Below are 25158 nucleotides of genomic sequence, written 5' to 3' on the forward strand. Positions count from 1 at the left end.
GCCCCGCGCGCCTATTGGTCAGGGGCGGGATGTCCCGAGCTCTCATTGGGTGGTGGCGGGCGGTCCCTCTGACCATTGGCTGAGAGGGAGGACGGCGGTTTGAGTTCCACGCGGCGCCCGCCCCGCTCGCGGCCGGGGAGCGGCGGGGGGTCCCGGTCCCTTCGGAGAGGGATGGTGGAGGGACCGGGGCCGCGCCGCTTTCCCGGCCGCGAGCGAGGCGGGCTCAGGGAAGTGTTTATTCCTCGATCTCCCGGTTACCCGGGACCCTGCACCCCGAGAAGAGCTGCTCTGGCCGGTGTCCGTCCATCCATCCATCCATCCAGGCACAAATCCTGGTTTCTTTTCAAGCAGAGATACCTGAAAACCTGTCGTAGTTTAACCCCAGCCAGCAGCCTCTTACTCACTCCTGGTGGCATGGGGGAGAGAATGGGAAGGGTAAAAGTGGGAAAACTCATGGGTTGTGATAAAGGCAGTTTAATGGGGAAAACGAAAGCCACTCACACGAACAAAGCAAAACAAGGAATTCATTCACTGCTTCCCATGGGCAGGCAGCTGTGCAACCTTCCCCAGGAAAGCAGGGCTCCACGCTGTGTAACAGTTACTGCGGAAGACAAATGCCAGACCCTTCCTCCTTCTTCCCCTCGGTTTATACACTGAACATGATGCCGTATGGTCCAGAATATCCCTTGGGTCAGCTGTCTCAGCTGTGTACCCTCCCAACTGCTTGTGCACCCACAGCCCCTACACTGGTGGGTTCAGGTGAGAAGCAGAAAAGACCTTGGCTCTGTGCAAACATCACTCAGCAACAAAAATCATCTCTGTATTATCAGCACCATTTTCAGCACAAATCCAAAATTTATCCCCATAAGTCCACCCTGCCAAAACCAGCAGAACTCCTAGAGACTTCAGAGCCAGTGTAATTAGCGGAGAGGGGAAAAAAACCACAACTGTAGCATTCACTCTCACCATCACCTTTGCAAACACCCCCCAGAAGTGTCAGTCAATGCAGCATTCCTACAGAAGAGGGATGTAAAGCACAAGCACAGTGGTGTAGTTGCCTGTGAGAAGGGGGAAGTGAGTGCTGACAGAGGGAGTTGAATGCCATCATCCCAGCGCTGTGGCCAGTGAGGCACCAGTGGCCATCAGCCAGCAGGAGCTGGGAGAGGGCCTCAAAGGAGCCACAGACATGAATAAAGGGGGAAAAAGACCCCTCCAGTGTTGACAAATGTGAAAGAAACAGGATTTGCATCTTATCTTTTATAAACTTAATATGTACTGGCATTGGTAGGAGAATGAGTTTCTGTACTTTATAGGGAAATTTGCTGTGTCTGTTAGATGCAGCAGTATGCTAATCCTAGTGCAAGATGCTGCCTTCTCTGCAAAACCTCTCCATTAGACACTGTGTCCTGCTCCAGCTGGTCTCTGTGTTGTGGCTGAACTGTTTTTCTTTAACTCATTTCTTTTCACAGATTTCCTGGACCTGTTGTACCTGTTTGAGATCTCTGCTTGGCTTAGCTGTGTTTGACTAAACAGGTTCACACCTGTGCAGGATACAAGGAGAGGGAATCAGTGCCTCATCCCTCCCCTTCCTATTCCAGAAACTAGGCAGTCAGTGTGGTGCTGCTCAGCTCTGGCAGCATCAGTACATGGGCTGTTTTGTTCAGCAAAGGCTAGATCTGCAAACAAAAGGGGTTTTCTCTGGGTTCCTCCCCCCTTTCTGGTCTTGCAGGAACAGCCAGGAATAACAGAGGGAATTCAGAATGACTGTAATGTCTTGTGTCCAATTTCCCTGCCTAGCCAGTCTATCCCACCAGGAAAGTGATCCAGAGATACCAGAAACAGTTCCTGGCATTGACTGTGTCTGCTGTTTCAGCCAAAATATTCTTGCTGTCTGTGTGGAGCTTCCTGCTCCAGCACAAGGAGCTGGGACACAACTGCCTAGGGCAGCTATGCTCTTACTGTGTTTTTCATACCAGAGTGCCCTGAAGAAGCTGCCTTGAGACAGGCTGATATTTCCATCCTCACCGTGTCGAGTGGATGACGTTAGAGAGATTTTGAACGTTCTTGGAAAAGACTTTTTGGGGGTTGCTTTTTTTATGGGGGGTGGCGGGGTATTTTCTCTCACTTTATCTTGGGGCCATCCCAGACTCCTCTGATGGACAGACTTCTTTGTTTTCTTAAATATAAAAAACATAGTTATTCAGCTCTCCTTCCTCCAAGCTACTGTGAAGCACCAGCTGCCATTCAGACCTGGCCCAGCTCTCCCTCTCTGCTGTCCTGTGGGCAGTGACATGCATGGGTGCAGTGCGGGGACACCAATTGTATCACTGCCCCTCTCTGGAGAGGGCACAGGCCACCTAGTGTTCCCTTGGAGGCTGGTGGCATGTCAGCATGTCCTACCAACCACCTCTGTGAAGAGAGGTCACAGAAGCTGCACCGAACCCCAGCAGATCACTGGAGGAACAGGGTGCTGGTGATGGGGCACCTTCCTACATGACGTGAACCATCGATGGGTGCTGATGGATGACTGTCTCAGTAGATTGAGCCCTATGCTGTCTTCAGTGGCCTGTAGGTGTTCCCATGTACATCTTGATTATGCAGAGAATACATGGTAACTTACAGCTATGAGGTTGTCTCCTGGTGACCATGTCCAAACAGATGTTGTGAACCTCTGCTGCTCTCTCTGGTGGGGAACCAGCCACAGATCTGTGGGCTCAGTGTGTGCATACTGTTTTCTGGCACAAGGAACAGCTAGCACCACTGCCAGCCCAGACAGTGCTGCATCCAGAGTGGGTTTGTCCTCAGCCAGTGCAGGTCACCAGACTGTACCCAGGAATGGTTGGTCAGAGCTTGGGTAAAAACAGACCAGGAGCTGTGTCCACAACAGCCCAGACCAAGTCCTGGTATGTCCCGTCACTGAAAAATTCATTAAGTCCCAAAGCTGGTGGATGCAGGGAATTATTTTCAGTGAGGTACCAAAGTGTCAACCCAGAAATGTGTCCAGCCCCAAGAAACCTCTGGGAAAAGGCTAAAATTAGTGAGGGGAGCATGGTTGGAGAGGTTTCCCTTTGGGCAGGGATATTGTGTTTATCTCCTCATCTCTGCAGTGACTTTGTGTTTTCCATCTTGCTGCAATAGGGCCTCCTGGGGACATGTTGTGTTTTCTTTGGTGGTGCCCAGGCACTTGCCATGAAGTGACTTTTCTCTCCTCCAAACTGTTTTTTCTCCCAGAAGGCCTGCAAGCAGGAAGTCTGGTGGATGCTTGGTGGTTCACGGGCTGTCACAAGGGCTGGGAGAAGCACAGTTGGTGAGAAGCTGAAACAAACTGTCTGTGGGGGTAGTGGGTTGTTTGGCCTCCTGGGTCCACGGAGCAAGAACTGGTGTTAGTAGGAAATGGCAGCCACTGTGTCCTATCTCACCATCTCACCCCTCCTAGGGTCTCAGCATAGCTTTTTTAAATACAGGGATCTATCTAGGGCTTAAATGGAAGTATGATAGATACTGCAGGGTTTCTGATTGGAATCCATCTAGCAACTGCTTTGTCCTATCATAAATTCCACTCTCCTGATGATGATGAAGCCAGGGCAACAGCAGTCACAGCTGTATCACAGCCAGAAATTCCCCAGTCTGTCATGATTGAAAAACCGTATTTCTTTGGGGAATGCACTAGAGAGAACTTACATGCTGAAGCCTGGAGCAAGGCCCTAAACACAAGAAGCTCTGCCTGCCTCCTGCGGGGGTACCTCACCCTGACAGAGTGCTGTGTGCTCTCTCTGCTGTCAGGGTGCTGGAGCTTTTTTCCATGCTGAATTTCCTGTTCTACCTGCATGTTTGTGCTTTGTTTGGCCCAAGCATCCCTCCCTCCTGCTCACTCAAGTTGTCCTGCCTGGTGTAACTGATCCAACCTGTCATCATTTTTATTGCTTTGCAGAAGAAAATATCTACACACACACTGCCATGGGTTATGGAACCGGTCCAGGGGGCGCTCTGCAGCCGGAGAAACCTGTTCTGGTGGATGGCTGGATTTGAAGGGTGGGAGCACATTCGCCAGCAGCAGCAAGATTTTCTGTAGTTCTTCTAGGATCCCACGGGTATGAGATCCCACGGCTCTGAGATGGGATTCCTTTGAGGCACTGAAGCAAGTTCTGCAGGAAATGGCAGAGCTTGATTTACAAGTTGTATCTGACAGAGCCTTTTCTGATGAAGAAGGGTTGGTGATTATACAGGCACCAGGTGTGTGGAAGGACCTGCACCCATCCACACAATGGGCAGGCAAGGAATACAACTATGGCAGGGAGAGATTTTGTGTAAAGGGGAGCAGAGCGAGGAGGTTTCAAAACCCCAAGTTACATTAAACAGGAAATAGAGCATGAAACAAAATCTTTGACAGCTCTCAGAGATTCTTTCTGACTTGATGGTCACATCCAGGTGGAGTCCAGCTCTCCTGACTCCATTTACATGCAGGGAGGTGGCTGTGTCTGAGCTCCTGTCTGTCTGTCTTCTCATCTCCTTCTGCCCAGCTGGGCTCTGATCGTGTGCAGGATGCCACAGAGACAGGCCGGTGGCTGCTGGCTGAGACAAGGGGTTAGTGCCAGGCTGCCCAGCAGCAGGAGTGGACTGTATACACAGGGTGGGGCTTGAGGGCAGGAGTGTAGCACACTGCACCGTCCTCCCTCTCAGCAGCCTGTGACCCCAGCATGAGCTGCAGAGGGGACTCCCTCACCCTGTGCCTTCTGATGCTGTGGCTGGCCCAACCCTGGGCTTTGGGTTGTTGTGTCTGGTTACTTCATTGCTGCCAGGCTGCCAGTGCTCTCTCTGTTGTCCCAAAAGTGGGTTCTTCCACTCTATGTGCAAGAAGCTGATCCGCACATAGAGTCAAGATAATTGATTTTATTTCATACCTACACAGAGATGGGTGCTGGGTGGTGAATCCACAAAGCTAGCAGACTTTCAGCATGCCAGGTGCCTATTTTTTTTCGAATCAACAGAAATCAGGATTTCCCTACAGGTAATGACCTAAAGCTCTAATAATTGTCTTTGCAGTCTCTCGTTTCCGTCTAAAGATACCTTCCACACTTGTTTTACTACTCATGATCTATGGGGAAGGGGCTTCTGTGAGTAAGGGGCAATCACAGTCTACGGGCAAAGATTTTACTATGCTAATGAGCACTCAGTTCATACAAAGTTGTTCTTTGGCTTTTTAGTTTGATTTAGTGTCCTCCTGCTCTTCAGTTTTTGGGTCACAGCTCTTGGTTCCTGCTGGTTTGGTTTTTCACTCATCTTTCATAAATTCTTTTATTTGTCCTGTACTATACTTTGGTGATTCAGTGCATTTTTAACTTTTATCCATCTCATTGGTACTTTATTTCAACAATGAGGAGCTGGATTTGAGCTGGGCATCTGACCCTGCACCATGGCTGGGGTACAGCTGGGCCCACCCAGCTCCTTCTGCGTTGAGGGAACTCTGAGATTTCACGACGAGTTTCCAAGTGCGGGTGTAAGACGGGGCGTGAGACCCCCTCTGGCACCGAGGTCCCAGCACCAGCGGCTGGGGGTCCCGGCAGACACATCTCACGGCAACCGCAGAATCACAGCCGCTGGGGTGCAAGGATTCGGCCGTGGGGGAAGTGCTGCGTTAGCCGGAACTCGCGGGGCCGGGGGCGTCAAATCCTGCGGACGCCGCGAGGGCCGAGCTCAGGAAGCTCCCGGCGGCTCCGAGAACGGGTGGGGATCGCCCTGCAGCCCCGCTCTGCGTGACTAGCTGCGGCTGCGACCAGCCCCGCTCCCGGGAGCGGCGGGGAGGGGGCTCCGGGGGGCTGGACGGCACCTCTGGCCCCGCCCGGTGCCGCCCTGTCCCGGTACCGGCCCGCCTGCTCCCGCTGGGTCCCGAGCCGGTCAGAGGGGCCTCCCTACGCCATGGATCCGCCCGAGGAGGTGCGGGCGCGGTTGGAGCGATGCGGGCAGGGCCACCTGCTGCGGTTCTGGGCCGAGCTGGGCCCCGAGCAGCGCAGAGCGCTGCTGGCGGCGCTGCCGCCGGGGCTGGGCGAGCACTGCCGGCTGGCGGCGGCGGCCGGGGCCCGCCAGCGCAGCCCGCCCGAGCGCCTGGACGGCCGGATGGAGCCGCTCCCCGCCGAGCTTCTGGGCAGCGCTCGCCGCAGCGGCCCCGCCGCGCTGCAACGCTGGGAGGCGGAAGGTGAGCGAGGCGCGGGGCCGCCTGTCCCTCCGTCCCAGGGCTGGCGGTGTCCGAAGCACCCCTTCGGGGGCTGCCGCGTCCCGCCGAGGCCCAGCCGTGACGGTGCCCGACGGCGTCCCGGGGCAGGAGCCGCCTTCTGCGGTGGCACCGCGGGACTCCGGGCAGTCCGCCCCGCGCCACCCCGTGTTGCGGGAGATCGGTGTCCGGCGGGGGCGGCAGGTGGGAGCCACAGAGACGGCGAGTCGGGCAGGGAGGCGGAGAGCTGGGGTCACGGCTGCACCCCGGCCTTGAGCACCGGCAGCCCGTGCCCCTCGGCCGGGGGCACCTTGGGTGAGACACCGAGTTTTCACTTTGCGCTGTGAAATGCAGGGGGCCGAGTCAAGTGCTAAGGCCATGCCTTGCAGGGGCAGGTGAAGCTCTCTACAGCTCCCCGAAAGGCACTTGTAGGCAGGTGGGGGGTCTGTCTCTCCTCCCAGCTAAGAAACAATGGGACAAGAGGGAATAGCCTCAAGTTGTTCCAGGGGAGGTTCAGGTTGAATATTGGGGAAAATTTCTTCACAGAAAGGGAGGTCAGGCATTGGCACAGGCTGCCCAGGGCACTTATGGAGTCACTATCTCTGGAAGTGTTCAAAAAACAAATGGACATGGTACTTCATGATATGGTTTAGAGGGCGTAGGGGTATTTTGTTGACATGATTTTCAGTATCTGTCATGAAAAATATGTAGTATTAAAGTACTTAAAGGGGCTCCAGGAGAGCTGGAGAGGGACTGGGGACAAGGGATTGGAGGGACAGGACAAGGGGGAATGGCTTCACACTGCCAGAGGGCAGGGTTAAATTAGATATTACAAAGAAATTCTTCCCTGTGAGGGTGGTGAGGCCCTGGCACAGGTTGCCCAGAGAAGCTGTGGCTGCCCCACCCCTGGAAGTGTCCAAGGCCAGGTTGGACGGGCCTTGGAGCAACCTGGGCTAGTGGAAGGTGTCCCTGCCCACAGGAGGGGGTTTGAATGATATGAGCTTTAAAGTCCATTCCAACCCAAACCATTCTATGATTCTGTAAGCCCCTGGGGAGGGTGGGAGTAGGGAGGGGTTTCATTGCTGCTGAGCTGAGTTGCTGCCTTGGGGTGAGCTCCTAGCACACTGACAGGTGCAGAGACCAGTCTTAGGTTGGTGCTGATCCTGATCCACACAGAGCCATGTGTGGCAGGAGGGTGATGGGATCTGGAAGCGGAGTGGATGGATAGTGTGAAAGAAGCCCAGGAAAGCCCATTAGCCATGGGTTTTGGAACCTGGTAGATGCAGATGGCTTTCCTTAGTCACCGTGTGGGTGTGTGAAAACTGGGGGTGATGGGGGAGACCATGGCTGGATGTGGGAGAATGTGCTTCCCCCACAGCACTCAGGTCTTACATGGATATCCTCTGCTTTTTTCTAAGTGCACACTTTATTTTAGTTATTTACAAAGAGTCATATGTGTCTTGCATCTTTCTTTATAAAATATAACACCACTGTTAAAAAAAATCATAATAAAAGTATAGCCAGGAAAAAAACAGCTGTGGTTGCAGAGATACTTGTCAAAATTTTGGCAGGTGGCTGCACAGCCTTGACCCAACCTTGCCAGCAAAGAGGTGGGGACGTGTGGGCAGGGAAGTCAAAATTTCCAATCAGAAACAGAAATAGAAGCATCGTGGTCACAGGGTAGAGGAGGTTTTCTGTCATGTCAAACTCTACGTTCAGGGCCAAGTGATGATGGAGGGAAGATCAGCTGATACAGTGAATCACAGAATGGTTTGAGTTGGGATGGACTTTAAAGCTCATATCATTCAAACCCCCTCCTGTGGGCAGGGACACCTTCCACTAGCCCAGGTTGCTCCAAGGCCCGTCCAACCTGGCCTTGGACACTTCCAGGGGTGGGGCAGCCACAGCTTCTCTGGGCAACCTGTGCCAGGGCCTCACCACCCTCACAGGGAAGAATTTCTTTGTAATATCTAATTTAACCCTGCCCTCTGGCAGTGTGAAGCCATTCCCCCTTGTCCTGTCCCTCCAATCCCTTGTCCCCAGTCCCTCTCCAGCTCTCCTGGAGCCCCTTTAGGCACCAGAAGGGGCTCTCAGGTATCCCTGGAGCCTTCTCTTCTCCAGGCTGAACACCCCCAGCTCTCCCAGCCTGGCTCCAGAGCAGAGGGGCTCCAGCCCTCCGAACATCTCTGTGGCTTCCTCTGGACTTGTTCCATCAGCTCCATTCTTCCTTGTCTTGGTGCCCCCAGAGTTGGAGGCAGCACTGCACGTGGGGTCTCACCTGAGCAGGACAGAGGGGCAGAATCACCTCCTTACTTGCTCCCCGCACTGTCGGATGAGCCCAAGACAGGGGGGGGTTTCTGAGATGCCAGTGCATGTGGCTGGGATATGTTAAGCTTCTCATCCATCCACACTCTCAAGTCCATCTCAGCAGGGCTGTTTGAGGGTGTCATGGTGAGGAGGAAGGAACTCCCTGAGCCGTAGAGGCAGATAGGGCTGAGTCAGGGCTGTGCAGTTAAATTAACAGTTTTACCAAACTGGGTCATTTGACTTCCACCCTGCCAGACAAGTGAGGATCTAGTATGTGTGCCTCGTGCCACTGGCCGCAGCACAGAAAGGAAGAGAAGGCCAGGCCACCTCTGTGGGCTGACCTCACTGATTGCCAGCACTGCTTGCAGGAGTGCTGGTGTGTTTGGGATCCTGCCACTGTGCCCAAGTCACCTGCCCATGAAGTCTGATGGCCCCAGGCCACCTCAGCCCTGCAGGCAGCCTGAATTTCCACCAGAAGGGGTACATGCATAGCTTCTGTTTTCCCTTTGGTTTTTTTTTATGATCCAGTTTAATCTGGAGAGGCTACCAGCCCTCTGTTTAATTTCCTGGAGGATGGCAATCAGGAGCAAGACTTTATGGTGCTGAGTCTGGGTGTTGCTGCATGTCCCCACAGACGTAGCCTTGTCCCCAGCAGCATCCCTGTGCCCCTGCATGGCATTTCCCAGTGGAGCTGGTGTCATGGGCACAGGCTTTGTGGGATCATGGGTCACTGAGAGGATGCAGCTCTGAAAGGCCCTCGTTTGCAGTGAGCTGCTCGTGGTGTTGAGCAGAATGGGAGCAGATGAAACATCCTGACCTGCTGCACAGCATCCCCGAGACTGCATGGCTGGTACAGCCCGTGGCTGCGGGGTTGTGGCCACCCCTGAGCTGAGTACTCTGTGCTCTGGCCATGTGTGTCTGAGCTCCCAGCAGCTCCCACCTGCATTGTGTCCCCCAAAGATGAACAGCTGAAGCGATGTCTCCTCCTTCCCCCTCCCCCTTTTTCTGTGATAAAAAGTGATGGTTAAAAGAACCAGACAACTCAAAACTTGTCTCAGGAACACCTGAGATATTTTTTAATAGTTAAAAAAATAATACCACTGTTATTGTCTCTGAGATGATAAAACAGCCTGGTCAGATTTGCTTTCAGATCTTAAACACCAACATTTAGCAACCATGTTTTCCAGGCAGCCCTAGAGATGATGGTATAAATCAAGCACAGACACTTTTACATTCTGTAGTGTTTTATTAATGAAATCTAAGCCTTGGCCATGGGCTATGGTGTAGCCCCATTTCATCAGAGGGTTTGATGAACCATTCTGGTTATCTGACTGCTTTGCAGAATTGAAAAGTTTGAGTTTTCTTCTCTTGCTGACTGCTCTTGTAATGGGGCTGATGTGCCTGTTCAGCAAGAGAATTCTGTCTGCTCTTGCAAGACAAGTGTGTTCCTCCTGCAAAATCTATTTTTGTTCTTTACTTTCTGTGCAGAATAGGACTGACTGCAGCATTGGTGAGTATCTCAGCAGCCAACACATCTTCCCTTTTCTGTTTGGTTAACTGTATTTCAAATGCTGCAGAAAATAAGGTGGGGTTTTTTTTTAAGTGGATATATCTTTCCATTTACTCCAGGACTATGCAGTAAGATAAGTCAGTTCTTATGAACTTTAGTTGTGAATATTGGTGGTTTTACATTTGGGAAGTCACAGCAGACCTGCTTACTCAAATTTTTGGGGATATTTGTTTTCATGGTGACCTGAGAGGACAACTTCGAAAAACTCTCTGGGTTGTAGGGTTGCACCATAAATACTGGGAAGGAGTCCCCTTGCTGGGTTGTGTGCCACGGTCAGGTCTTTCCTGGAGTATGGCCCAGTCAGCCTGATGGATTGTGGCAAGAGAAACAGAGCGACACTGTTGAAGTTGTCAGTAATATTGCTTTGGGCTTGGGTTCATCCTGCTGAGGTTGAGGTTTTAGTCCCCACAGTGAGAGGCCCCTCTGGGAGATGGGTGTGAGATGTCAAATCCCCCTTGGGCAGATCCCATCCTCTTGTCACTGTATGGAAAACTGAGAACTGCCATCTCCCCTGGGACATCCACATTTCAGCGAGGTGACGCCAGCTGTGGCACCCACAAGCCATGGCTGAGCATCGCGGCCACTTGATGCTGCAGGACTAAGTGGGGACCTTACCAACTCCCAATACAGTGTTCACTCTAGGGTGTCACATGAGTCATGCCCTTGGTCGTGGTCTTTGCTCTGCAGAAACCTCTAATTTGAGATCCATGGGATGTGGTCCATTGTATCAGAACCCGAGTGTGCTTGTTGGTGTGAGCCTGGCAGCGCTGGGAAGAGATGGAGAGCCTGACTTACTCTAGTGTTGGGTGAATCTCAATTGCACCCCAAAGTAGCTCCCTGTGCTGCAGCAACGGAAACCAGAAAATGCTGAGTTCAGACCCCAATCAGCTTTGGTTTAAATCAATGTGAAATATTTAAGCTCAAGCAATTTCAGCTCTAGATTATTTTTAATAATTAAATAAATTAAAAATGTTTTAATTGCCCGTCTCATAGAATCACAGAATGGTTTGGGTTGGAAGGCACCTTAAAGATCATCTTGTTCTAACTGTCCTGCTGTGAGCATGGATGCCACCCCCTAGATCAGGTTTCTCAGGGCCCTGTTCAACCTGGCCTCGAACACTTCCAGGGATGGGGCAAAACCGTTTGGAAGTGTCCCACAGGGCAACTTTTTTAGATTTTTTTTTTAAATTATTTTTTTCCCCTCCATAAGTTCTCTCTGCACTGGGTCCCGCTGGGATACATCCACTGCCCAAGCGAGGGCATGGGGAAGCTTGGAGCCATGCTCCCATGTCCCTCCACTTGGCTCCTTCCCTTCCCCCACGATGGTGCCCTGCACTGGCAAACAGCCTGCTGAACATGCAGGAAAACCATGTGCTGGAACTGGAGCAAGTACTTGGTGGTGTCACTAATACCCCAGACCCTCTGCTCTGTGCTTTGGGTCTCTTGCATGGGCAGTTCAGTGGAGGCACAAAGGAGCCATTAATTGCTTGTGGTTTGTTGCATGAAATGCTGGTTGGTTTATTTGCATTGCCATGCAGCTTACCCAGATCCTCTGTGTCTCTTACATTATAAGTTTAAACATGTTCAAGCTTGCCCTGCTATCCAAGGACCTCCTGAAACTGAAATCCCAAGACTTCCACCATCAGCACAGGTTTCCCCCTAGAGAGCTGTCCTAATACCACTTGGAGGGGGAGGGTGGAATGCAGATCTCCAGAGGTGCCTTCCAACCCTCAATCCTGTGGCCCTGTGATGCCAGAGGCTGCTCTGCAGCAGAGCCATGGCCGGGCTGTGGAACCAGGTCCCTTCAGTGTGCTTGGGCATCACCAGCCTTTTGGGAAAGGGTGTGTTTAGGCAGAAACATTGTGTTACTGCTGTGGTGGGACTGAAACTTGTAAGCATGGGTGGGAAGTGGGAATAGTGTTACCGCAATGTCATGGACAACTCAAGTTTGGTTTTATTGCCGAAAGCTGCATTTCTGAACAGAATTAAAACCAAGCCATGCTGTTACAGCAGCAATTGGTATTTTTCTTCTATTGCTCATTTAAACAGCCAGTTACTTAAAGATTAGCTTAAAACCAATCCTGTTTTTCTTCTAATTCAATCTCTTTCATCCCTGTGTCTTTCAGTCTAAATCAAGAATGTTTTGGCCCCAGCTGTGGTTAATGTGAAGGTGTTTGCTGGATGCAGGGGTGAAGCATGGGCTATCCTGGGCTGCAGGAGCAGTGGCAGCTCAGCGGTGTGCAGTTGCAGAAGGCCCTGATAGCTACTGCAGCAGAGCTGTGGCTTCTAACCTGGGCAGGCCTAGCGCTCCTTGCATTCCCAGAGGAACGCAAAGTGTTCCCTAAGGAAAAATGTTTCTCACAGATGTCAGTCATTACTGTGATACCGGCTTGGGAGAAGGCAGGGAACAAAGTCTAAGAGTGACCTGAATGTTACTTATGTGCTCTGCTTCTTCCCCAGGTTCTGGACTGACAAGCAAAGATACTGGTTTTAATTAGATTATGGGAGTTGCGGCTCCTGCAGGCTTGGCTGTGTTATTAGTCCTGACTGCAGCCATGTTCAGCTTCTATTTAAGCTGGAGCACAGGTACAGATAGTAGATTAAGGTAGATTCCAGAAATGCCCATGCTTTACTGAAGATGATGAGACTTGGCTTCTTTGGGATGTAGAAATGTTGGTGATGAGGGACCTCTGGAGGTCTCTAGCCCAACCCCCATCTGGAACAGGACCCTATGCCAGGCCAGCTACAGCTTTGCCAAAGTAAGCCTTGAAAACTTGAAGGAACAGCCCCCACCCCTCTGGATATCTTTTCCAGTGCTGCACCACCTCCCTAGTAAAGACTTTGTATCCTAATGTACAGTTTGAATCTCCTAAGCTGCAGCTCACGGCTGTTGCCTGTTGTTGCAACATCTGCTGCTTCAGCTGAGGAAACTGCTGCATCCAGGAGATGAAATGTATTTTCTCCTGTGTGTGTAGTGTCATATTTCTCTCTGAGCTGACAACATTGAACTGGCAGCTTCTAGCTGTTGCCTGAGCTCTGCACAAAGGCTCAGGAGAAGAGCATGGGGTGTTGGTTGCTTTGGAGGTTCTTACATTCCCTTGGGCTTCTTTCTTCTGTTCAGGCTTGTATCAGATCTCGCAGAACAAGGTGGCAGTGCTGCTCCTGGCTGGAGGGCAAGGAACCCGCCTGGGAGTGAGCTATCCCAAGGGCATGTACAACGTGGGGTTGCCCAGTGGCAAGAACTTGTATCAGATCCAGGCAGAAAGAATCCGCAAAGTGGAGCAGCTCGCTGGCCAGAGACATCGCTGCAAGTGTGCCATTCCCTGGTAGGTGACCCAGAGCCAGACTTCCTGGGCAGGGCTCTCTGCGTTCCAGTCTTGCCTCTGTTGTCTTCTAGAAGCACTGAGCTGGGTGCTGCACAGAGACAGGCCAGGGGAGGGGAGGGGATTTTGTCGACAGGATTTGCAATGCCAGTGGCTGGAGGAAGGTGCACAGGGATGGGAGGTGGCAGGTCTGTGTCTGCAGACCTGAGGGATCACATGCTGCCCTTGCATCACTGACCATGACCCTGACTGCTGTACCTTGCTGGCTTTCCGAGCACAGGCCCCGGCAACACTATAAACAGCACTTTTCAGTGACTGTTTTGAATGCTTCACAAGAAATTTCATCCATTTCTGCTTTCTCAGATTCCTTCATGGAGGACCTAGACCTCACTTTCCAAGCCTCTCTGCCCATAATCTCTGCCACAGCAAAAAACCTCTTGCTTTGCGTTCAGGCCGCCTCCTGCTGTCACTGTTCACAGTTGCTAATTCTGCTGGCTGCTCCTGGCTTTCAAAAGAGACTAGCTCTGGGCAGAGTGCAAAATGTGAATTCCCTGTGGGATGTGGTGGGTGAGAGGAAGGCACTAGGATGTTTCTGGGAATGTTTTCTGCTAAGTGTTCTTTGTTAGACTATTAAGACTGTGAAGAGAGAGCCTTATGGAATCGGTGTCTGGTCTGAGGCAGGGTTTGGGCAGAGTAGGAGGGCTTCAGGGTACCACACTGTTTTACCAATTGGAGATCGAAGTTGATTCATATATTGTTTCTTCATGGAAGGTGAGTCCATACTGTGCTTCTTCCTGAAGCCTTGCATGCAGGACCTGAATTGCAAATGCACCATCCCTGGTGCTGCTGGAAGCCAGGATGCATTATTTGCAAGATGGTACATCTACCGATAATGTTTCCAGTTCCTTTTCCAGGGCTGAGGAGGCAGTTGAGGCAGTTCACTGCTGCAGTACCCCTGAGCCCAGGCTGTGCTGTGCTGCAGAGATGTAAACTGGGGGGGGCCGTGAGGTCCAGGCTCTCCTGTATGAGGGATTGATTCCCCTGTCATGCTGGCAGAAGACCCTGTATTCCTATGCCAATGGTTGTTAAAGAGCTTGACAGGTAGACGATGAAGATGGCTTTTAGCCACCGGTGAAGGAGGATAGTGGAGGGAGAGACAGGATCTGAAAGGAGAGAAGGAAATAGAAAAACTTAAGAGAAAAACAAACCATGTAGCCAACATATGGAAGTGCTGCTGTTTGCTTTGGCACTGAAGAGGTGCTGGCAGACTCAACTGGTCAGTGTTTTAGGCACCTAACATCACTTTGAATCTAGGGTGAACGAGGCTGTCGTCTGCCCTTTGCTTTGTTTTCCAGCTCATCCAGATATCCAGATGTTGCTCACATTTAGGGTGAGGCTCTTCTGTCCTGGCTGGAGCTAAGCCTGTGGGTAGGATCACGCACAGGACCCAGTACAGCCTTCCTTCGGGATGTAGGAAGGAGAGCTCTTCTGCACAGCTGCTCACCACAGGATGCTGCAGTGTCTCATTTCACACTCATGGGGTTCCTCCTTTTTGTGTTCCATTTGTTGTTTTGTCTTTTGCTTGTGCTGTTCTTGCTCATTGCCCAGCTCCCATTCCTGCCTAGGTACATCATGACAAGTGAGTTCACACTGGGGCCAACAGAAGAGTTTTTTGTACAACACAACTACTTCAACTTGGATAGATCCAACGTGATCATGTTTGAACAGAGAATGCTGCCTGCTGTCACCTTTGATGGGAAGGCCATCTTGGAGGAGAAGGGGAAAATTGCTATGGCTCCAGGTACCCGTTGTTTGCTCTTGAATGCTGCAGTACTGTCATGTGCGTTGATAGTTGCTACTGGCCATCAGCCAGCCGGGGCACAAGGAGCAGGCTTTGGTAAAACGAGAAGATGCAAAAACCAGCTCGAGAGTCAGAGACACATCCTCATAGAGACACATCCTCATAGTCAATGCTCTACCTTTATTCCAAAAATACACACATTATCAAGGGTCCTACAGGGTTCACACGCTCTATTCTAACTTTCTATTGGTTACATTTACTTTCACACACTATATCTATAACTTTATTGGCTCTACTAGCCAAGGCACATTTCCAGGCCCCCCCATCTTCTGGTTTCTCACACTCTGGATAACAACCTCCTTCCTTGTTTTCCTCTTTGCAGCTTTCTGATATCTGCTGCTGGAGAACACAGGTCCCTGCCGTCCGGCACGCAGGCCAGATTGTGCAAGCAGGCTTGAAGCAGTATATGTCCTGCATCATCTAAGATTCTTTCAACACTTTGGGGCTTAGGGTTAATGCTTCCAGTTAGTGTGGGAGGATTCTGTTAAATGTTTCAGGCTGGTAATCAGGAGGGTAGCTATCACTGTTTAGTTCTTGCTGGAGATTTTGCCTACAACACGTTTTTTATCAGTCTAGGAGTATTGGCAGGATTAGAGTGGTGTGGCTGCAGGTTAGGAAAAAGGTGCATCAGCAGAGGTGTGTGAGGTCCCTGGGGTGCTGCCTCCTGGGGTGAAGATGTCAGGAGCTGGGCTCCTGCTCAAGGCTGATAGCTGGAAATGGGTAAAAAAGCAGCAAGAAGATTAACTCTTTCCAAAATGAGAGCAAGGTCTCACGTTGTAAAGTTCTCCTCTTAACCTGGAGACGGTAGGAGACTTGGTGAAGGCAGCCTGGTTGGGATGGTGTTGCAGGGATGGAGTGTTGCAGCTGCAGAGTGGTTTTCCTGAGCTGACAGCACTGTCCAAGGAGGAACTGTGAATGGGTGATCTGTGATGAACAAATGTGCAGGTGTCTTTTGTGCAGCTGCAGTTCAAGCCTTTAAAAAAGCATTGGGAAGTTGTGGGGAGAAGATAAACAGAGAATAAGATCTATTTTAGCCTTTCTCCAAGATGAGTTTTAAATGCACTTTTGCCCTGCACTGTGGGAGAAATTTAGCAGACTTTTCCCACCCTCTGCATAACGTTTTGCCCTTTAGTGTTCTCCCTGTGAGGATCTTACTAGCCTTCATAGAGTCTCATAATGGTGCTCAGTGAGGCTGGTCCCCATGGTCCCACTCTGCAGGTGAGATGAGCCAGGGTGAGGAGAGGAACATGCTCACCTGAGCTGCATTGCAGAGCTGGAAATAAAATCTGGTAGCACTGATTCTTGGCTAGAAAGCATTCCCTGCTCTGCTGTTCAAGAAAGTCTGTTCAGGACTTTCTGCTTTTGCTCTGTTAGCTGCAAAAAAACCCTAGTCCAAAGTCACTAATGAGCCATGGCATTCTCTTTTCTCTTGCATTATAGATGGCAATGGTGGCTTATACCGTGCTTTGGTGGATAATAAGATCTTGGATGACATGAAGCAGCGTGGAATCCAGTATGTCCACGTATATTGTGTGGACAATATCCTCGTGAAAATGGCAGATCCAGTCTTCATAGGTTTCTGCGTTTCCAAAGGGGCAGACTGCGGTGCAAAGGTGAAGCAGTGCTAACACTGGGCTGGTTTACCACAGGGAGTTAGGGTCTCATTATGCTTGGAAGCTGCTGGCTGGGGGGAGCTTACGTGACCTGGGATGTTCAGCCCTATGCCCATCAGGGGCTTATTCTGAGCAGATTTAAAGCTGTTTGCTGCCAGCATTGCATTCCAAACCCCTACCTGTGGGTGTCCTGTTCTTCCCACAGTACTACTGTGGAAAATAAACTTCAATTAGAGCAGGGACTGTAGCTGTACAGGAAACTTCCCCTCCATGCTCAGCCCTTTCTACAAAGGCACTTGGACAGTCTAGAAGCCGTGTTGGACCGGGTTGTGTTTTATAAGCACACCTTTAAGTCTAATGGAGACATTTCTAATGCGCTGCTGTGGAAGATGGGGAAAGCCAAACCAGCATGGATTTTTTCATTCTAAAGGAGCAGGTGCCTGAGGAGAAGTTTATGTTACTCGAGTCATTAGTGCTGTTCATGCAAACAGGGAGCTGAAGGCTAATAGCTGCAAACAGCTTTCATTTGATGCCAGGTCCCAGTCCTTGATAAGAAAAGTGCCCCCCAGCAGGCCAATTGCTTTTAACGGGTTTGTCTTCTGAGAAACAGTGCAATTAAGTGGGTGAGTACTGGGGTTTATGCTCAGTTGTTGGGCAAAGTGTGCCTCCAGACTGCTCTGTGCCCCATGAACTGCCCTGCCCTTGCTCCTGAGGTGCTGGAGGGTCAGCAGGCAACAGTCCTGCAGGATCGTTTGTAGGAGTTGTAACAGTGCTGAGATTTTCTTCCTCCTTGTCATAGCCCTTGTCCTGTGGCTGCAGGTGGTGGAGAAGGCCTACCCCACGGAGCCCGTTGGGGTGGTGTGCTGTGTGGATGGGGTGTACCAGGTGGTGGAGTACAGTGAGATTAGCCCAGAGACTGCGCAGCAGCAGCGCCCTGAGGGGGGACTGATGTTCAGCGCTGGCAACATCTGCAACCACTTCTTCACTGTTGATTTCCTGGAAATAGTGGCCCAGTAAGTCCCAGCAGACCTGCTAGACAGCTGTGCTGCCCAGAAATGCCTCTAAGATTGAAATTACAGAGTGGGAAACAGGAACACCCAGTTATGAGTACCTCCTGTGCCTTTCAACTTTTCTCTATTCCAAACGTTTTCAAAGAGCTGTGTCCTCTTTCTGACAGCCCCAGCATGTTCTTCGGGCCCTACCCAAAAGGGGTACCCTTCCTGGGCCTGCAGGGGTGAGCAGCTGTACGGGCTGCAGTGTGGTCAGTGATGCAGCCCCACACCAAGGATTTCCAATGGGAAATGTCATCCATGCCCATCCCTTGGGACAACAGAGTTTGCGAGAGAGGGTGAAGTTGTGGGTGGACTCCGCAACACCTTGGTGTTGCGGAATGGAGATGTGATGATGGGCATTTAGTGAGCAGCAGTATGACCCTCCTGATCCATCCCTGGGTGAGGGATCTGCTCTGCTCCATTGTCATCCCAATCAGATACTTTGGCTTGCCTTTTTTTTTTAACCTCTGCCTGCAATTTCAGCTTGAAGCCAAGTACTCCCTCTTGTCTGACTGTCATGTCCCACTGGTACAGGGAGAGCCACTGGCCAGGCTGCTCTGCTCAGTGAAGTGTTTCCTGGATGTGACTTGCATCGTTGGGGAGAGAGCAACACCCACAACAGCTGAGAGATGACTCAGAGCAGTAATAAGACATCTACTTCCCACAAGTGTATTGCTTTTTTTTTTCTAAGTGGGCATGAAGTAAATGAACTTGTTTCTTCTGCTTTTGCAGGAAATGTGAGCCGCAGCTGAAGCATCACGTAGCCATAAAGAAGGTGCCCTACATTGACAAGGAGGGAAATCTGGTAAAACCACTAAAACCGAACGGGATAAAGCTGGAGAAGTTTGTGTTTGATGTGTTCCAGTTCTCTAAGTTAGTGGCAGACATTGTTTTACTTTTCCCCTTCTCAATGTTTGTTTGAATGACTGTAGGTTGTAACAGGCTGTCTGAGGGAGCACATGGTTTTTGTGGGTGGCTTGTTAGGAAGGCTGTTGAATCTATGCCCAGTTCCAACCCAACAGTAACGGCACAGTTCCAAGGGGAGCTCATGGGGCAGTCAGAACATGCACTAACCCTGCTCCCAGATTGATCATCTTGCCAAGGACGTGTTGGCTGGTCTGGCCTCTGCCAGCCTGGGAAAAATAAAAGGAAATCGAGTGCAAAGCACATGAAGCCCACGTTGCAGTGTTCAGACTTGCAAAAATTGGGTCTTTCAGGATTGTGGCTTCCATGGCAACTGCAGCTCTGGTTACGTTTTTGGGTGCTGTCATGCCAGGGCTCAGTGTGCACCCTTTGTGCTTGGAAAACAGTTTGCTTAAGCACGGTAGGGCCAAGTTACAGTTGCTGTGGGAACTGTCAGTGTTGACTTGCTAAGCTCTACAACATAGCTGGGAGTGCTCTGCCATATGCAGTCAGGGGTACTTGTGCCTAGGGAATTGGGATTTTAATAATGTAGAAATTTAGCATGTGTTCTTACAAAACCTATTTTCCAAGGTCTTAAATTCAGCAGTGAAGATTCTGTTTTAGGCTTAAATAAATGGCAAAGAGAGACCTCAGACAAACTGAATTATCTTTGTTTGGGGATAGTATTTCCTTTTTTAGAGGATTTCCTTTAGGATTAAAGTTTGAACCAGTCTCTATTTCCTGACATGCGTTCAGTAAAGTTATCATCAAACCAAAGGCAAAAAGCAGAGTGATATAAACAGCGCTGAATTCTGAGCTGTGTCAGGACTTATTTGCATGCAGCGATTCCTTATGCTTTTTTAACACCTCAAAAACAGCTTGGCAGCTCTGCTTCACACATGAAGTGGAGAAACGCACAGATACTGCTGTGGGGCTTTTTAAATTTGCATTCCCATTTCCAGTAAACAGCTGTACTTAACATTCACCTGTGAGGCCTCCCACACTGCTTTTTCCCTGGGAACTGGTGTCCTTAGTTGGTCCTGACCTACAGACACCCAAGCAGAATGGGCATTTTTTGGGCAAGGTGGGATGCTCTGCAGTGAGTGCACAGCTCGCACTGTGTCCGAGCTCTGGGCAGCTTTGTGCTCTCCATCCCTCTGTGCTCTGAGTTATTTTGTCTGGGAGCCTCCCAGTGTCTGGAGGAGTTTCTGTGGAATCTCTGCAGAACTGTTACTTTTCTTCTCACCTGAGTGCAGCCTCCAGAGAGTCAGGAGGTTACTGTTATGTTCCCAGAGAGACAAGGCTTCGCGTGTTTTTCCATCCTACAGGCCTGGTACTCCTTGGCTCTTCAGGTGGGCGGTGGGCTTCCCTTGGCTTGACTGCCCCAGGCTGCATACATCACTGCTCCTTAAAATAATGTATGAGCCTTTCCCCATGAACGTTGTTGTTGCATTAGCAGTGCTGATGACTAGCTCTGGTTTTCATGATCATTGTTTTCTCCCTTTTGCTTGTAGGAATTTTGTGGCATTTGAAGTTTTGAGAGAAGAAGAGTTCTCGCCACTAAAAAATGCAGACACGGCTGACAAAGACACTCCTACCACTGCTCGGCAAGCCCTTCTGGCCCAGCATTACCGCTGGGCTCTCAAGGCTGGGGCCAGATTTGTGGATGAAAATGGTTGCAGGATACCAGAGAAACTCAGGTATGAACCTCAGTAACCTCCTCTGCAGCTTCTCTGATGGGACTGCTCAGCCAGGCTAGGCTCTCCAAAACCAGGTTTTCGTGTAGTCACAAGGTGGCTCAGAATGATTTTCGTTCAGCTGGTGCTTTCTTGATGTGCAGGTTGGTGTCTATTACAGCTCCTGCTCCTCTAGTGACTGTGGGTGCTCCAGGCAGTCAGCACAAGGGGGTTCTGGGTGTTATCTCTGCAGATCCCTGCCCTTGGGGTCATGAGTTGACCCCTCCTATAGCACCACTAAACAGGGGCAGCCTTTTCTGTCACTCTGGGTTTAGCCAGCCCGAGGAATTTTAATTTGTAGGCCCTGCGAGCTTATCTGAATGTGGACCCAGCGGGATTCTCAGGTGGGCTTACGGATTGACTATTACAGTGATTACCAATTCAGATACTTCCTGTGTCATGTGGAGTGGGAAGCTGCTTTTACTTCATGGGGCCATTACTTCATCAACTCATGCTGTTAATTTTACTTGAAAAGCACCTCTATAAGAGTGATGCCCTGGTTTTGATGAGTAACATTTGGGACCTGCTAATTCCCTTTTATTTTCACACTTTGTGTTCAAATAGTATCTGGTGCATGTGACTATAACAAATGCCTTATCCTTCTGGATATCCTGTTCTAGACAATCTTTTGAAGAAGATGGACTGTTTTTTAAGCACGGCAGGAAGTTAATCCTGTGTTCTCTTCTCTAGTCTTTCAGGAACTGAAGATCCTCCAGCTGTGTGTGAGATTTCTCCATTAGTGTCTTACTTTGGAGAGGTGAGAATAACTATATCTGTGGAGCTATTTTTAAGAGTGTGCAGGTATACATCTGATTTCCTTCTGAACACAGGTGACTTCTTTAGACTGGGCTTGATGAGAAATGGTCAGATCAAGGGAACTGGGAATTTGGCTCTGTGTCACATTTCTGGTTCCACTGTGGTTTACTCTTCAGCAGTTTGTTCACTCTCAGTTTTAGCCATCTGTAAAACGAGATTTGCAACGAGGCTGCAGTTTCATTAAGTCTCACAAGCACTTTGAAATCTTCTGAATGAAAAGTGCAGAATATTAAAATTACAAAATCTGTGGGTTCTGTGCTCATTTGTGCCCATCTCCCACAGGGAGTGAGTACTGACTGTGAAGTGAGATATGTGCATTGGCTTTAGGGAAAAATTTCTCAAGTTTGTCCCTCTGAAAATAATTGATCCTGAGAAACCTGTAGTAGTGAGAAGAGGATCTTCCCTGTGTTGGACAGACAGAGTGAAACAGTGGACTGCAGGAGGATTATGTCGTCACTGTGGGGAAGGGTGTTCCTGAAACTTTACACTTTTGCTAGGTTTCCAAATGTATTAACTTGCAACAGCGACCTGCACCAAGTGTATTCCTCAACATGTACACATAGCAACCTTGTTGCACTTGATACCTTCTGAAAACAAAATGAATACAAGGCAATTTAAGATGACTTCCCTTTGCTAGGATTATTCTAATTTTAGCTAAGAACACCTTCCCATGCCTGCCCCTCCCCAGGAAGCTAGTTTCTGAGATCGTGTTTTACGGTTCGTTGGTGCCACTCCTTCATGAACCCCAGGCTTGGGGCTAAAACCCTTTCCATCACTGGAGAAACTGTTGCTGTTGTTTGTCCTTCCCATGACCTTTCTCAGTCATTCTTTGAAAACTTAAAAATAGGTGACAAGTCTGATGCATTTACAGCCTAACAATACTGTTCTCACACATTCTCAGGGTCTGGAGGTGTACATGAAGAACAAAGACTTCCCTTCTGCCTTTGTACTTGATGAAACCAAAGTGGAAATGCTTGAAAATTCTTGAAGAGGGAAGCCTTTCCCCCTCATCAGATATCCGTTTTTCAGAGCCATTATGAGAACTGACATTACTAAAATGTCAGCTATGAAGTGCATTATAAAAAAAAAAATCGCTTTGCAGTGTCTGATTAATGCCAAATCCTTGCAGCAGTTGTGTTTACACACATATTCATGCTTCCCAGTTCTGTTTGGTAACTTTGAAAGCTGGGCCTCTTACCTCAGTCTGTTTTGTACACTTGGATGTGAGTGAGGATTAACACCTTCCAGGTGTTAAACATATCTTACATTTCTTATTTGCTGGGCACATGAATATGGAAAAGAGCCAGCCAGGGCCTAATAAATCAGCTTTGCTTCCAAGAAGATTAAATCTCTTCAGTGCATTGTTAGGTTTTTTGTTTGTGCTGGTGTGGTTGGTTTTTTGTTTTGGTTTTGTTTCTAAATTATGTGCACAGCTGCAATCAGTTTGAGGCCCCCCCCTGAAAAGTTAGGAAGGACTGTGGGTACTGAGGCCTTTCTCTGCGGTGATACATCTTTTCCCTAATCCTGTGATGATCAGAAGATCTAATTCAGCAACTGCATCCTCTAAGCAGATCATACAGAGTCTGCTGTATGTAAGGATGTTGCTGTGCCTAAGCACTGCTTGAGGTTTGGACTCCAAAGCAGTCAGACTAGTTTTGTATCTGGGCTTGCTGGTGTCTTGCTTGGACTGATTGCTTCCGACAGCTGTAGTGACCTGGGTTTTTTTAATTTAAAAAAAAAAAAAAAGTTGATGAGAATTTTTTTTCACAACTCTCTGCTCTTCCTAGCTAAAACAAACATTTGTTTTCCTTTCAATTTCCTGTTTAATGTATACCATATCCTGAGACGGGGCTCTCTCAGTAGTAAAAGGAACAAATCCCGATGGTAGAATTTAATGCTTACCCACAAAAAAAAAAAAAAGGCTTACTCTCAGCATCACCAGGGCACACAGTAAAACACCAGCCTCGCTTCTGCATTTTCTGCCCAGGGGGTTTTCCAGTACTCTTTCACTTAGCAAATAATTCCTTAGATGCCTTCCTTTTAAATATATTACTAAACATCATGTAAAAATAAGTGTTAGCTAACGAAGGATGTTAATTGTCAGAACATATGTAGCATGTGAACTCAGTCCTGGCCAAGGGATCCCAGGATGGCCATGATCCACCAGTGATTGTTCCTGTTCAGCCTTTGGACGCTGTCCCGGGAAGCTCATGTTCACCTGCTGCAGAACCTGCGCTGAGCAAACCTGAGTCATTTCAGCCTTGGTGAGGATGGTGGCTGGTCTTTGCTTCAGGAGTACTCTATACGTTTCCACTAAACCTGATGCTAGGGAAGGTAGTTAGGAAGATGTTTCATCTGCAATGTTATTTAGTGCATCAGCTTCTACTATGGAATTGCTGATGATACTTCATTAAGCATAAATAACTTTCATGGCTTTATGCAATTACTGATGTGAAGCTCTATTCAGAATGTTGGGTAAGTATAAAAATGGCTTTGAGAATAAATACAGTTTGTAAGTAGGCTCAAGTTTTCCAAAGAAAGCATCTAAATGTTAATATCAGAGGTTTTGGTTATAAAGTGTTTCTGCATGAACTTGAGTAACAAGCCTTTCACACATGCAGACCAGATAATGACAGTTCTGATTACCTCAGCTGGCATGTGCAGCCAGTAATTCTCATTTAGTATAAATGAAGCATTTGTCATGACACTCAGTTCTGTAGTCTTTTTGCACAGTGTTTCTGTGGTACATTCCATTCCTGTCAGTCAAATTTTACGTCCGAGAACAAGTTGTGTTGTATCTTTGTGAGTATTGCTCAGCAATTCTGGCACACGCTTGTTTTACGCTGCACTGTGCTATAAAGATTTCTTTCGCTCTTCATAAAGTACTTTCTCTTTTGAAGCTTCACTTCCTGTGTACATAGAGCTGCTGATACGGTTTTCCAGGTTGTTTTCAAGGAAAAGCTGTATTAGAATGTTGAATGCTTTGTCTGTTGGGCTTTTTTTTTTCCCTATGACTCTTCACATTTTAAACTGGAACATAGAATTTTGAGAGAACTTTTAAAAAAAGAAATCTGTTCAGTATGTAACAAAGTCTTTGTATGCATTATAAAATGAAAAAAGTACCCGAAACAAAGGGAAGTCCTGTAGTACTTCAGAAACTTCTGGACATCTAAGCATTTTTACAATAAAGATGTTACTGTGATTTCTATGTGTCCGTCTGTGTTTCTCGTCTGTGAGGAAAATACCCTTGTTGTCTTTGTCCCTACATGTCGCGGGTGTTGTCACCACAGCTGCAGGACAGACAGTATCACCAGTGGTACGGCTGGAGGCAGCAGTGTCCATGCTTCAGATTATGGGGGATGTGGGACTGAGCAGAGGCTGATTCCTGAAGGAGTTTGACACTGTGGCATCTATTTTTCATCAGAAAACAGAAGATTGTGTTCTTGTCTTCAATCCTGGTTATTTTTTCCAAGCTTTTCAGCTCAGTTTGCTCACGGAAGGTTGTGGGTGGTGATTGTTTGGATTGTTTGTCTTATTTCAAGTCAGTTTGAGTGATCTGGCTCTGAGTCAGGCTCTCCCATCTGAGCACTTGCTGGAATGCAAATTTTGCTTTGCTGCACAGTGACAGACATCTTAAACAGGGCTCTATTTATAGCACAATCAGTAGGGGAAGTTTGTAATGTGTTACAAATGGCATACTGTCCTGTTCTGGGGGTTTAGTGCTGAACCCAGCAAATGTCAGATCTTCCCCCCATGTTTCTCTCTTGAC

General features: G+C 49.1%; 1 protein-coding gene across 1 annotated transcript; it reads left to right on the plus strand.

Annotated features, from left to right (window-relative positions):
• The first annotated feature begins 5795 nt into the window (after window positions 1-5795).
• UAP1L1 (UDP-N-acetylglucosamine pyrophosphorylase 1 like 1) lies at window positions 5796-24591 on the plus strand. The gene is made up of 9 exons (XM_027666951.1): window positions 5796-6193; window positions 13207-13411; window positions 15034-15209; window positions 16710-16882; window positions 17702-17895; window positions 18667-18807; window positions 20352-20537; window positions 21264-21330; window positions 22291-24591. Exons 1-9 carry the CDS (start codon window positions 5917-5919, stop codon window positions 22375-22377), a joined length of 1506 nt encoding a protein of 501 aa, XP_027522752.1. The 5' UTR covers window positions 5796-5916; the 3' UTR covers window positions 22378-24591.
• Window positions 24592-25158: the final 567 nt, after the last annotated feature.

The sequence above is a fragment of the Corapipo altera genome, unplaced genomic scaffold, assembly GCF_003945725.1.
Source record: "Corapipo altera isolate COAL_440 unplaced genomic scaffold, ASM394572v1 93, whole genome shotgun sequence".
Taxonomy (NCBI): Eukaryota; Metazoa; Chordata; class Aves; order Passeriformes; family Pipridae; genus Corapipo; species Corapipo altera.

What these genes read in the sequence shown, in the direction of transcription:
- UAP1L1 (XM_027666951.1), top strand. Translation starts at nt 5,917, where the DNA reads ATGGATCCGCCCGAGGAGGTGCGGGCGCGGTTGGAGCGATGCGGGCAG. An exon ending in GCAACGCTGGGAGGCGGAAG is followed by an intron (nt 6,194 to 13,206) that starts GTGAGCGAGGCG and finishes TCTTCTGTTCAG; the next exon opens with GCTTGTATCAGATCTCGCAG. An exon ending in GGGCAGACTGCGGTGCAAAG is followed by an intron (nt 16,883 to 17,701) that starts GTGAAGCAGTGC and finishes CTGTGGCTGCAG; the next exon opens with GTGGTGGAGAAGGCCTACCC.